The sequence below is a fragment of the Vipera berus genome (assembly GCF_964194415.1).
Source record: "Vipera berus genome assembly, chromosome: 1".
Lineage (NCBI taxonomy): Eukaryota > Metazoa > Chordata > Lepidosauria > Squamata > Viperidae > Vipera > Vipera berus.
In genome coordinates, this window is record NC_138202.1 from 305,690,338 (window position 1) to 305,704,221 (window position 13,884).

The 13,884-nt window shown below is 40.8% G+C and overlaps 2 protein-coding genes across 3 annotated transcripts in view; one reads left to right on the top strand and one right to left on the bottom strand.

Moving 5' to 3' along the window:
• The window catches only part of PSEN2 (presenilin 2), a 56,506-nt gene extending 51,493 nt beyond the window's left edge, over positions 1-5,013 (bottom strand). The window contains exon 1 of the mRNA XM_081313569.1: positions 4,785-5,013. The gene's annotated coding sequence lies outside the window, so the exon portion shown is untranslated. The remainder of the gene's footprint in view (positions 1-4,784) is intronic.
• Positions 5,014-5,301: 288 nt separating this feature from the next.
• Positions 5,302-13,884, top strand: part of ITPKB (inositol-trisphosphate 3-kinase B) — a 76,812-nt gene continuing 68,229 nt past the window's right edge. The window contains exons 1-2 of one of the 2 annotated variants that reach the window (XM_081313567.1): positions 5,302-5,518; positions 10,863-12,703. In XM_081313567.1, the coding sequence (XP_081169693.1) occupies positions 11,057-12,703 (1,647 nt within the window). In that variant the 5' untranslated portion in view covers positions 5,302-5,518; positions 10,863-11,056. The remainder of the gene's footprint in view (positions 5,519-10,862; positions 12,704-13,884) is intronic. The other variant, XM_081313566.1, reaches the window with a different exon arrangement.

The window sequence follows — 13,884 nt, forward strand, 5'->3', positions numbered from 1 at the left end:
TTCACAGAATGCTCAACCACAGATATAGACCAGCCAATTCCCTGGGTGTAAGGCTTGTACTAAGGAGGATCACTTGGAAATTAAAAATAATCAGAGATGGAACACATCTTTTATTTCCTGTTTTTATGTTTTCAGTATAATATGCTGTCTACTACTTATGCACAGTGCTTACAGATTATGGCTACAAAATTCCAGACAGCCACTAAATGTCATGAACTATAGTACAAGTAGTCCTTGACTTTCAACGGTAATGGAGCCTGCCCATTACCATGTCATAAGTCATGGTAGTCGTAAAGCAGGTCACCCATGTGACCAACCCAATTTTATGATTTTTTTTGCATCAGTTGTAAAGCAAATGTTGCAGTCATAAAGCAAATCCATTGTACGCTATAAGGTGATTTTTGCTGGAAACCGAAAGTAAATGCCAGTTTTCAGCAAAAATATTGTAAAACGTGGTCATGTAACTGCAGGTTACTGAAAATGGCTGTAAAAGTGAGCTGGACACTTAGTGCCTGACATGCAGTCATGTGACTGGGGGGGGGGAGGCAGCCATCAGAAATTCAGAATTGGATCTTAACTGCCTTTGGGGAAGGTGGGTCTGTGTAACTTTGAATGGTGCTAAGCAATCGGTTGTAATTCAAGGAATACCTTTACTATACTTCTTTATTTTTGTTCTGCCATTCAGGGTTCATTACAAGTTTTGCAGTCCAGATCTAGTAGTTCTAATGATGCAGTGTCTTTTGTGTGAATGAGCCTTTATATCAGAGGGCATGCGTGCATGTACACAAAACCCAAAATGGGAATAGAGACAGGATAACTGTTAAGTAAATATTTTATTCTTATATTTTTAGCATATCCTTCCTTCAAAGAGATTAAGGGTTCCTCCTTTCTATTTGTTATTCTCATAAAAATGCATGAGGTAGGTTTGCTGAGAGAAAAAATAAGAAATGATAATATGTGATCTTCATAACTGTTGGATTCTATTCTAAACACTAAACAACAGTGTCCTTTCTATATAAATGGACAATGACTTCACCTCAATTTCTCCACTGCTTTGTTCTGTGTGCTTATTCTTATTCTAAGATTTTAATCTCATTTTATTGGCTGCTTTATTTATTGTTGTCTGCTGCCCAGAGTCCCCTTTGGGAGGAGATGGGTGACCATATAAATCTGATTAATAAATATTATCTTCAATCTTTTCGTTTGTTCAGCTCTACTTACATTTGCATACAGAGCCTCTAAAACTAATTTGTTGCTTTTAACCATTATCATTTTTGAAGCAATAGAGTTGAACAGACTCTACAAAGTAGATTGGCAATGCCCATATGGTTATTCAGAAGAAACTGCATATAACAGATTGCAGTCCAAGAGCAAGCAGGAGGACCCTGATTTATGACAGACAGATTTCTCAGTATGCATATTCCCCAGGCTTTTTAATTTGGATGTTTTTAAAATGTCAGCTCTGATTGTTTTTGGCATTGCCTTTTTTGATGCAAACTGTTTTCCTGGATCTTATCAGCTAATGTAAACTGCCCTGGAAATGTGGAACCCAAAGACAGTTTCAACAGAAAGACAATGTTTCAACAAAAACATGTGGTTCTGATCCTGCAAAGAGTGACTTGCTAGTCATTGCAGATCCTACTCCAAAGACAAAACATGTAGAAAAACAACAACAGATCACATGACATTCGGAATAGGCTTTATGGCACAAATTTCACTGGCTATAACTCATTTCCCTAATGCATAACCCTGGCATGCCAGACTAGATACTTATAATGGAGGCAAATTTCTGAGTTCTGGATGATCAATCTTCTAACTGCGCTTTGAAAAGAGATAAGGTTTCAATCATGAATTTATTAAATAAGAAATGTTCAAAACTTGGTGTCTGGTGTGGCTAAAATAACATCCCCTATTAAATAAATATGTTGTTGTTGTTAGCTGCGAAGTCGTGTCCGACCCATCGTGACCGCATGGACAATGTTCCTCCAGGCCTTCCTGTCCTCTACCATCTTCTGGAGTCCATTTAAGCTCACGCCTACTACTTCAGTGACTCCATCCAGCCACCTCATTCTCTGTCGTCCCCTTCTTCTATTGCCCTCAATCTTTCCCAGCATTAGGCTCTTCTCCAGTGAGTCCTTCCTTCTCATTAGGTGGCCAAAGTACTTGAGTTTCAACTTCAAGTTCTGGCCTTCTAAAGAGCAAGTCAGGGTTGATCTCCTCTAGGACTGACCCATTTGATCGCCTTGCAGTCCAAGGGACTCGCAGGAGTCTTCTCCAGCACCATAGTTCAAAGGCCTCGATTCTTTGGCACTCAGCCTTTCTTATGGTCCAACTTTCACTGCCATACATTGCAACTGGGAAGACCATAGCCTTGACTATACGCACTTTTGTTGACAGGGTGATGTCTCTGCTTTTTAGTGTGCTGTCTAGATTTGCCATTGCTTTCCTCCCCAGGAGCAAGCATCTTTTAATTTCTTGGCTACAGTCCCCATCTGCAGTGGTCTTGGAGCCCAGGAAAATAAAATCTGTCACTACCTCCATTTCTTCCCCATCTATTTGCCAGGAATTGAGAGGGCCGGATGCCATGATCTTGGTTTTCTTAATGTTAAGTTTCAACCCAAGTTTTGCACTCTCCTTCTTCACCCGCAACAAGAGGCTCTTTAGTTCTTCTTCACTTTCTGCCATTAGAGTGGTATCATCTGCATATCTTAGGTTGTTAATATTTCTCCCGGCAATCTTAATTCCAACTTTTGATTCATCTAGCCCTGCCTTTCTCATGATGTACTCTGCATATAAGTTAAATAGGCAGGGCGACAGTATACAGCCTTGCCGAATTTGATCTCTAGTTCCTCTGCCTCTTCGAAATCCTGCCTGTAATTCTGGTAGTTCTCGATCCACATACTGCTGGAGTCTAGCTTGTAGGATTTTAAGCATACTAGCATGTAAAATGAGTGCAATGGTGCGATATTAAATATATATACTTTGAATCAATGGATTTCAAATATAATGAAAATAATTCCTATTGTATGTGTCACTATGCAGGTGATGTGAAATTAAGCATAATGGTATTATGGTTGACACATTCTGATTTAACCAACAATTTAGGAATAATAGAACATCTCCCCCAAGCAATCCATTAAACTGAAGTGTGTACACATACAGTATATGTAAGTATCTATGTATATGTGTGTATGTATGTGTGTGTGTATGTGTCTATGTGTGTGTGTGTGTATGTGTGTATATCATAGAAGTGTAGCTTGTAAGCACCTTGTAGAAAAAATATTACAGGCTATTTGAAGGGATGGAGAACCTGCAGTCCTCCAAGTGTTATTGAACTGCAGCAGTTTTACCCCAGCAGTCCCAAGTTATAATAGCCAAACCGACCCTCTGGATGTATAATTACTTTTAACATTATTTTTGGTATGGTTAATTCCCAGAATTTATTGTTGCTTTATATTGTATGATCTTGGTTTTAGTTTCTGGGTGTTACATATTGGTAAATCACCAGTTGAATGTCACTGACTCCAAATTATTTTAACTTTTGGTTTTTGTTTTTTTTAAAATGTCAAAATCAGTGTATTAGCTCTTCAGTATAACAATTGCTCATTATGGAAAAGACTTCATTGCAAAATACAGTGCTTTGTCCATAAGGATATTAAATGTAAGGGACTTTGCCCTTGTGGCTATGGGAGTCTGAATTGCTAACAATTATCTTCCTAATCTGGGAATCTTTAAAGATATATGGCAATTTCTCATTACTCCAGTTTTATAGTACCCCCCCCCCCACACACACAGTGTTACTATAATATGTCATAGACCAGTGTTTTTTACTTACTAGTTCAGATCTTGAGAGATAGATAAACATGAGCACATTTTATGTATTAACCTGGAGATACAGGGCATCTTTCCTATTTCTTTTTAACTGAGAAGACATGTTTCATGATTTTAAGTTTGGGATTATTTTAGGTTAATGTATACCACCTTGCACATGTGTATATACAATTTGACCAACATTTTCTGATTTGATATATACATCAAATGTCATACGGAGATCATTCTAGGTCAAATGGAAGTTTTTTCTAAGCAAAGCTGATCAAAGAAGTTTGTTATATCTCTTTTCTTTCTTTGAAATAGCAAGATGGAATCATTTCTAACAGAAGAACCAGAAATACATATTGTAGGGCAAGGTCCCATTACTTAGATTCCCTAAACAAAAGTATATGCCACACTAGCCTCTTCTGCCCTAAGCATATTTGACCTGAAGTGAATCATACTGATAGGACTTTAAGATATATGTGTTTAATTTCTGGTTTTTAAATTAATAATCATTCAAACGTGAAAAGTGCCTTATGCTGAGGTAATTGTAGCGTTCCAGCTGCAGACAGAACAGGGGAATATCTTTAAACATATTTATCTATTTCTTAGACTTACATCTTGCCTTTTGTGTAGGAGATCATGGTGGAATACATAAAACTTCATTCTCCTGTTTTGCTCCAGAATGACAACCCAGTGAATTAGGTTGGGCTAAGAAAGAGTAACTGGCCTCCCCAGTGTTTAATTTCATTCAATACTGTGATAAAACATATTTGGAGTCTCCTTCAGCCCCCTGGGATTTGACTGGTTTAAACAGAGTGGACACATTCTCAGAGGGCCACTTTCCCTTTTAAGTGTGTAAATAGTCTGACTACCTCCCTCATAAAAATTAAAATTTGTCTGAAAAGTTTAGATAAACTAAAGGGAAACTTTAGATTTTTGATAGCTATACAGATATATAGTCACTATACCTGAAAAATATCCATGATCTCACATGGGGTCACAGTTTTTCACTTGCTCTTTGAAGGCCTTTGGAAGGGAGATCCGGTCTGCAGAGCAGTAACCCCAGCATCTCCTCTCCTTCCTGAAAAAGCTGGAGCATTTAAAAGGTTTTAAATAGCTGAAGCAAGTTATACATAGTAAGGAGGAACAAGGAGTGGGGAAAGAAAAAAAAGGACGGTGTATCTTTAACCCACAAAGGGTGGAGCAGATTTTGTTCTGAGCTCGCTAACAATGGAAACTTTTTTTTTTAATGTTTCCCTCCATCAGTCCTGCCAAAGCAATAGGAAAAAAAGAAAAAAGAAAGAAAAGAAACTTGTTCCGCTGAGTTCAACCCCAGACAGGCTCACAACTTCCTTCCTGCTTTCCGACCCCCTCCCCTCCCTACTCTCGCTCCCGCACATTCAACAAACACCGAAGAAACGGCCAATGACACGGGTGATGTTGGAAAAGGCGAGTAACGATCACGGCGGCTGAACAGTTTAAAATAATAGCAGGAATAATAAAGTTACAGATCCAGCCGACCATAGAATTCGCTCGTTTTTCTAGTTACGCGCCGCAGGCGGGGACAGGAGAGGCGTCTGAACGGCTTGACCAGGAGGAAGAGATTATTTCTAGAGCAATTTTCAAGTCTGCGCGTCTTCAATGGCTCGAGCTTTTCCCGAGGCAATTGGATAGTCAAGGTGCACCAATCTCTCCGGGACAGGTATGACCAACCTCTCCGATTTCGCTCTCTTAATCCTTGCTCTTTTCTCGGCGCATCCTAAGCCTTGCGTATGTCTCTTCCTTTCCTGAGCTCCAAGTCTTGCGTCAAAATCGACCTCTTTTTCTGGAGACCGGGTCGGAGAACAAGACCCGATTTAGGCTGGGATCAGTAGCGGGCGAGAAATCAGGTTTTACGGGCGTGGATCAGTCGCGAGAAACCAGCTTCCAACCGCTCCTACTTCTGAAGTGCGCCAAACTCAGATGGGCAGTGAGCTTTCGTTACTGAGGGCTACCGTAAACCGCACCTTGGTTTTGCGGGGGTGCCTCTGACACGCTGCCTTTTTCGGATACGCTCCACCGGTGCCGGGAGTTAGAATACATAAATACACACACATACACACACACACACAATATCATACCAAAACTATCCTGGAAGCAAAATGTATTTCAGCTGTCTTCCGTAGAAAGAGAAGCACTTCAGCCAAATCAACTCTTGTTGCAGAGAACAGCGAAAAGAGCCCTGATCTTCGTGTCTCCACAGAGATTGCCATCATTTGTTTCCTCCATATAATATGAGGGCAAGACACGCATCACAGGGTTCAGCTTGCACACAAACCGCACAGCCGTGTCCAGCATGTTTAGAAAATATTTAACTCGCACCACTGCCTTCCTGCTTTCATACTGGACGCACGATTTTTTTTTTTACAAACTTAGCGTAATTTTAAGAATAATTCAGGGACAGAGGTCCAGAAATTGCCCAGTGTGCAAGGGGCCGAATATGATTGCTACTTCTTCCAGTAGATAAGCCATTACCCTAAAGAACTACATTCCATTTGAAGCACACTTCCTATTTACTAGATCCACAAATAAATTACTCTGTACACCATTATATGCATAGAAATGATAACTGTTGGAACTGTGAGAAATGGTTGTTATTTAAAACATGAATAAAGACTCCCAAGATAATGAACCCTTTTCAGAAATTTAAGAAAACTTTTTAAAAATGGGTCAGAGAAAAGCTGAAGAAATGTGCATGAAACTATAAATACAATGCTATACAATTGTAAAACATTGCCTGGAAGCATATATCATAGAAACTCACAGAAATAAATGACAAACAAGCATAGTCTTGGTTCAAAGAACACCTTCTTTACGAACTCATATGTAGCTGCACAAGATTACTTGGTGGGATAAAAGAAAATCAAATCACTAAATTAAATTAGCAAAACAATTAAATTTATAGCTAAAAATTCATTCCCAATTAGCTTACTATATAAAAAAACCTGGAGAAGTCACACCTAGCCTTAGAAATCTTAAGAGTAACACTACCAATGCTAGTGTTTACCTCATTAGAAAGAGGCTAATGCTGTGGATTCTGTACTGTGTGTGTTTCTAAGATTTAGTATGATCCCAGCATTTAAAAAATCTTATAAGTTTGGTAATAAATGTGGTAATATAGTGTTATTTGAGATGGATGGAAAAAAATTAAGGGAAGAATGGTATCAAATTTATTGCGGCCCACATCCACTGATAAGCTTCAAGAAGCCAAATTAAAGAAAATACTGGAGTCCAATTATCTTCAAGAGTTGTTAATTATAGCAATGAAGTTATTGTAAGTTGCTGCCTGGACTCACTCAGTATAGGGAGACAGGAAATGTATAAATTAAACAAAGGCAATTTCAGTCAGGACCATAGGACAGGATGAGATACTGTTAAACCTGTGTCTTTCCTATTTAAATTGAATACCACATTACAGTTTCTTCATGGAGATACTGATTGGGAATTGAAAAAAACAATAAAAAGGGGAAATGTTAAATATTGTTTTAGCATCTTTACCTTATTTAGAATCATCCTCCAGTACAGCCAGCATATCAGCTATTAAGACTTAGCAACAAACAAAAACTTAAAAGTTACACATTTCCATAATTACCTTGGTCATCAAGGGTAGAGACTATAACATGTTTCTGATAAAAAATGTGTTCAGACCCATGATAAATATAGTCCCCTTCCAAGTACTACAATATATTTAAAATCACACAATTTTGATTACAAAATGAGTGCTGTTGTGGTATAGAACAAGCATCATAGAAAAAGTGCATAAACCAACAGTATATTACATATTATCCCTGCATATGCTTATTGTCTTGTTTGTTCATTAAAAAACTCACATCACCTCGTATTGGCTAGATGTTTGACCAGGTGACTATGGACGATGTGAATACATATTGGGCTAATCCTGTATTCAAAATTCTATATGGTTATTCTTGCCAGCAATTATGGTGTGCACATTATATAATTCTACTTCAGTTTCAACAGTGTACAAACTTAAATTTCAAAGCATAGTAAATATTTAGGCAAACTTATTAGCAAATTAAAAAATCTATACTTTGTTCTTGTATGCAGGTAGATGGATAAGTTCCAAAGATTCATACAGAAGCATAGCGCACAGAATGACAGATAAATAATTACATTTGCCACAGCATGAAGGGCATTAAGTTACACCAGAATCAAAATTCTTAGCATATAACTGATACCAAAATAAGAGGTGTGATTTCATTTGGAGTAGCAGTACTACACAGATGTGTAAGGTTATAAATTTGTCTACACTAATACAATACATAAATAGCATAGCATATATAAAAATGCATGCTTAAATATGTAATACTAATAAAACTATATATCCTTGCAGCAGGAAATAGTTATATATTGTGCTTTTTCAGATTTTAGAAATAAATCCCATTCAGTTCAATAGAGTTTAATCTAAATAGTTTGTTTTTGACTTGCAAATAATTGAGCATGAAATTACTATTGTAAATTGTGCTACTCATTAAGTGGGTCATCATGTGACCATGCCTGATTTTACAGCCTTTTTTGCAGAAGTTGTTAAGTGAACTTAAAGCAAATTCTGTAGTTGTTAAGCAAAATCTGCAGTCGTTAAGAAACCCTTTGTCAGCAATGAATGTTTTTTGCTGGAAACCGAAAGTATATGCCTATTTCAGGCAAAAAGTCATCAATTGTGATCATGTATACACTTTAGATGGCCATAAATGCAGTACACTTTAGATGGCCATAAATGCAGACCAGTTGCCGCATTCCCAAAATACAGGCACGTGACCCTGGAGGGAGCCCAATGGTGCCGGTCATAAGTACCCTTTTAGGTCCATCATAACTTTGATAGTAAGTCAAGCACTACCTGTATAATCCCAATAACTTTAGTAAAGAGACAATTTACTGAACGTTTCAAAAATTAACCCAACAAAACAGTAATGTGCTTTGTGACTTTCAAGATGACTCCAATTTCCATCACTCTCAGTCAGTATGGCAACCAGGAAGAAGGCTACACATTTTGTATCTTCCCATAAGGCAATACTGTATAAGGAGTAAAAATGAGCACAAGTACAGCTTAAAGTGATGTAATAAGAAATAAAGTAAAAGAGCAAAGTGTTGATGCACAATACTGTTCCACCATAGAAAAAAATGAATTAAGGGGAAAATCTACAGCTCTGTTTCTAACTTTATGTTTCAAATATTTATGAATACTATTGTTTTAATTATAACATTGTTATTTTATTTTTAGTTTCCTCAGGTGCAATTTCTAGAGCATATAATGATGAGCCTTCCAGCATTACTTCTCACAACTTCGAGGCCAGCATTTAAGGCCTTCTATCATTCCTTCCCACTGTTACTTTCATTTTAAAAAGAAAAATTATACATATTAAGTTTTGGTTTTCCTAAGTCCCATGACTTTTCCCTACCACTTTCCCAGGAGAAAACCCATGTTTAGGCCCAGACTTACTCCTTTGTTTTCATGGAAGGACTTCTGATACTTGGCTATTTTCTTCCTATCTGATGATTTTTTTTCTGACCCATGGCCAGAAGTTGGATGGTTGGCATCACTAGCTACTAATTTATTATAATATACCATCTCAAGCTTTTCCATTTCTTGACCCTCTCAGTATCTTCTTGGGGCTTTGCCTGAGAAGCAGAACTGGTAGCTTTATCAGTACTTTTATTCTTTTATAAAAAAACTGAATTTAAGACCAACTCAAGGAGACCAAGAAGATCAATCTTCTTGCCATTAAGCTTTTTTCCCATCATAGGGAATACTGATTGTGAGATTGAATTTGGATGGGTCACCGGGACCAGAGATTTACTCTTCCAAGCTTTCAGACTGATGCTGGAGCCCATCTTCAGGGAATTATAGGAGCTGAGGGTTTGGGAAACAACAGCCAATTGCCAGCCATCAACACACCAATCAGCCAATAGAAGGCACCATATAAACACAACTCATAGAACAGCCCAAAGCATGAATTCCACAAAGAGAAATTCCCTCAAGATGGGCTCCAGCATGAGTCTGAAAGCTTGGGAAAGTAAATCTCTGGTCCCAGTGACCCACCCAAATTCGATCTCGCATCATTATCCTTCAATATTGATTGTGATTGCTAAGAGATTTTTTTTTGCACACATTCAGAGCAGTGGTGGGATTAAAATATGTGAACAACCGGTTCTTTGTGTGGATACCACTTCTGGAAGTCCATTCTGGGCCTGGGCAATAAAAAATTAGTTACCGGTTCTGCCGAAGTGGTGCACACTGGCTGAATCCCACCGCTGATTCAGAGGCATTCTTTTAATTTACCTATCAATTGTGTTATCTGCTTATTTATTCTACTGGGAAATAGATGTTAATCCTTGGCTTCTAATTTATGTTGCCAAAGTCTTCACAGGCCTGTTCTCTGTTTTCTCTTTTCTTCTTCCTCTCATTCCTTTAACTCTATAGAAAATGTAACAAGCTTATTTACCTATATATGGATGTAAAGCAGCTTACTTCAAAGTTGATAAGGTTCTCGTTTTTGCAGCCAAGCGTTGCATTTAGCATTTTACGGGAGTTTAGAATAGATTACCAGTGAGTGGGGTAAAGCTTACCACACGCGATGCGTTTCTCACCGTTAAAATGACGAGAAACTGTATTGTCAGTTTTTAGCAGTCCTGATCAAACGGGATTTGTGGGCTTCCTAAAGGATCCTTGGGGCAATCTGGGGATCATCTTTGCTTTACTACTCACATAAAGGATCCTTCTTTATTATTCGTGCATTCTGGGACTGAACCTTAGCACTGAAATGAGAATCTGAATTGTGTAAAGATTCGGGTTAATAGGCTATGCCTTTTAAAAGAGGCGGAGCTGGACTCCGCTGAACCTTTGCGTTTCTGGCAGCAGGGCTTCAGAGTGAGAGCTTTGCAGCCATTGGCCGAACTCTTGTCTACCGCAGCCAATCGGCAGGGCCGGTTTGAGCCGTCTGCGTTTTTCGCGCGCTCACTGTCTGCTTCTCTCTTGTCTTTCCATTCAGTTTGCGGGTTTATGGAGCTGTGGAGCCGGGTCCGCTCATCGCCCCGGCGCGTCTCCCGTTCCCTGGGCAATGCTGCAGCCGCCGCCGCCGCCGCCACCCCCTCCTAAGAGGACGTGGGCTGTTCGGCAGAAACTGACCTGGGTGAAGGAGGAGGAGGAGGAGGAAGCGGAGCCTGTCCCCCGGCGGCCGGACCCATGACTATGGCCGTCTTCTGCTATGCGCTCAACAGCCTAGTGATCATGAAGAAGAGCGGCGAGGAAGAGGAGAAGAGCGGGGGCTGTCGAGGAGGCAGGAGCAAGACCCCGCCTGCCACGCGCAGACAAGCGCCGCCTGAAGTCGTCCGGGGAAGCGGGAGGCATAGCACCTATTGCCCTTTGCCTCTGGGCGGCAGCGGCAGCTCCACTGCATTTCTCTTCCCTCCGGCCGAGCCGCCGCGGGCCACCGAGGAGGCTCCCGTTCTCCGGAGCCCTCGAGAGCTCGGCGGTCCTATCTGGATTAGCCCCCAGAGCCGATCTCCTTCGCCCGGCTGGAAAGAGTCTTGCGGGACGGCGCGGCTCCTCCAACGGGAGCTGCAGAATGTGCAGGTGGTTGAGAAAGTGGGGCTCTTCGAGGCGCACATCCAGGCGCACAGTTCGGGGGGCGCCGCTTCCCCCCGAAAGAGTCCCCGCCTGCCCAGGAGAAAGTCGCCTTCCCCGAGCCCACCGAGCCCCCTGCAGCTGGCGGAGGATGCCCCGTTGAGGCAACGAGAGATAGAGGAGGGAATCAAGGAGCTCGATAGACTCTGGTTTCGACTGGAAACTACAGGGAAGGCGGCAGAGAAGGGTTCCGGGGACACCCGTGTATTACAGGTGGCGGGCAAGGGAAGAAAGGACTGTGCGTCTCCCTCTACTGAGAAAGAAAACGGGCTCTTCCGAGAACAGCGCCCAAAGGCAAGGCAGTCGGCCAAAGAGAACTCTGGAGCACAGGATTCAGAAGAGGTGGAGAGCAGGAGCCAAACTGGGATGTGGAGTTCAGATCAAATGGATAAAGGACTTGCCTTGTTGAAAGGGCCCACTTCTAATGAGATGGGGAGGGTCAATGGGGTTTCCAGGGCACAGGAGTCCAGGCAGGCGGAAAGGGGTCCGTGGCCTATTGGGAGGCAGGGCTTTGAGGTGAGAAGTGAGCCTCTGGAAGAAAAAGATTCCAAAGGTATGGAGAGCAGTGAGGAAACTCGGGGCTCTGATGAGATGAGCACTGTGATGCAGCCAGGTGAAGGCAAGGCACAACTTTTGGAGGGGTCAAGCAAGGTGAGCAGTTGCTGTGAGAATCCAGGCTTTATAGAAATTGGGCTCTGGAGGAGGGACTTTTCTGGAGGGCAGGGCTCAGGAGCCATAGAGATGCCCCTTGGAGAGCTGCTCCCTTCAGGAGATCCGCCTTGCCTTGCCAGAACTGACAGCAAGGAGGGTAGCAGCAGCCTGTTCGCTTTGACATTCTCTGAAAAGCAGTCTTGGTCTGAGACTATGGCTGAAGCCCATGCTGTTGGGCTGCAAGAACAGCAGCTTCCCTCAGGGACCTCTGCAACTCTATCACAACCTAGGCAGTCCCTAGTGGAAGGGGGGAACTGCTGTGGAGGTGCAAGCATTCCTGCTGTTATTGTGACAGACCTGGATGCTCAGGAGGAAGAAAAAACAGGAGCACCCCCCCCAAAGGACATGCCAATCAGGAAGCTGTCGTCTTCCTCAGCTTCCTCCACTGGCTTTTCCTCATCCTGGGAAGAGTCTGAAGAAGATATCTCCAGTGATCCTGAGCGATCCTTGGACCAGAGTCCAGCCTTCCTGCAGACCCTGGATAAACCCAGAGTGGTAAGTACTGAGTAAGCGATGTCTCAGATGATTAGGGGAACCAGGCGTCTTCTCAAGATGCGATAAAATTTCCCTGACCATCTCTTAATGGAGATAGAATACCCTTATGTTTTTTCAAAGAATGTTTTTTTAAAATAGTTTCTGTGATATTAACTTTTCCTGCATGTGAGTTATTCTGATCTTACTTTGTTAAAAAGTAAAAGCATTACGTCTGCAAACTGAGCCATAAAATTTGTATCTCAGTTCCAGGTGACTTTAAGGGACCATTCCATCAATTATGGAAACCAGAAACTGGCATGGAATTTATTGGTGGGAAGAACTATAGCACGATGAAATTAGATTGTGGGGGGGGGGGGAAGCATAAATGGACTACATCTAATTTTTGTGGTGAAACCAGATGTGGTGATTAACTCTAACAATTTAATGCACAGTTCTGTGTATATTTGCTGAGAAGCATTCTGCACCCAGTGGGATTTATTCCTAAATAAGTTTGTAATGGATCTAAACAGAATCATAAGCTTCAAACACTCCAGAGATCATCGAAACTCACCCCCTGCCCCTTGCAGAATCTGCTAAAGAAAATTATTAATAATCACTATTTAAATCACTAAAGTTAAATAACTACTGATTTAAATCAAAATTCCTTGACGTTCTTGTCATTCTAATTCTTCTGAACAAGCATCCATACTGACTGCTCTAACAAAGTGTAGCATTGTGCAAGCAAAAATTTCATTTAAAAGTTCACATGTCCTGCAGAAGTCTATTTGGACATCAGATACCTACTTCCATTGTCATTATCTGTACATAAGTCAGATGGCTTATTTGCAGACTAAGACTGCAGTGTAGATTTTTCATTTGAACAACTAATTTATATTAGGGGAAAAAGTGATTTAAACCTACTTTCAGTATAAATAGTGGTTTTGTATGAATCTCACTACAGTGCTGAAAAGACAGATGAGATGGTGGTGTACTGTTTGCAATGGGTATGATGGTTTTGAAACTCATGTAGCCTATAATTGCTGTAGGTTTAGCTTTTCATAATCAAATACCACATGGGTTGAACAGAAAATAGGACAGATAATCATATTGTATTACTAATTTGAATTTTAAGGCCTTGCTTAGAGCAGAGAGTTTCAGCTGTTAACATTTATCCCAAATGAATAGAAAGAATGACTATTTGT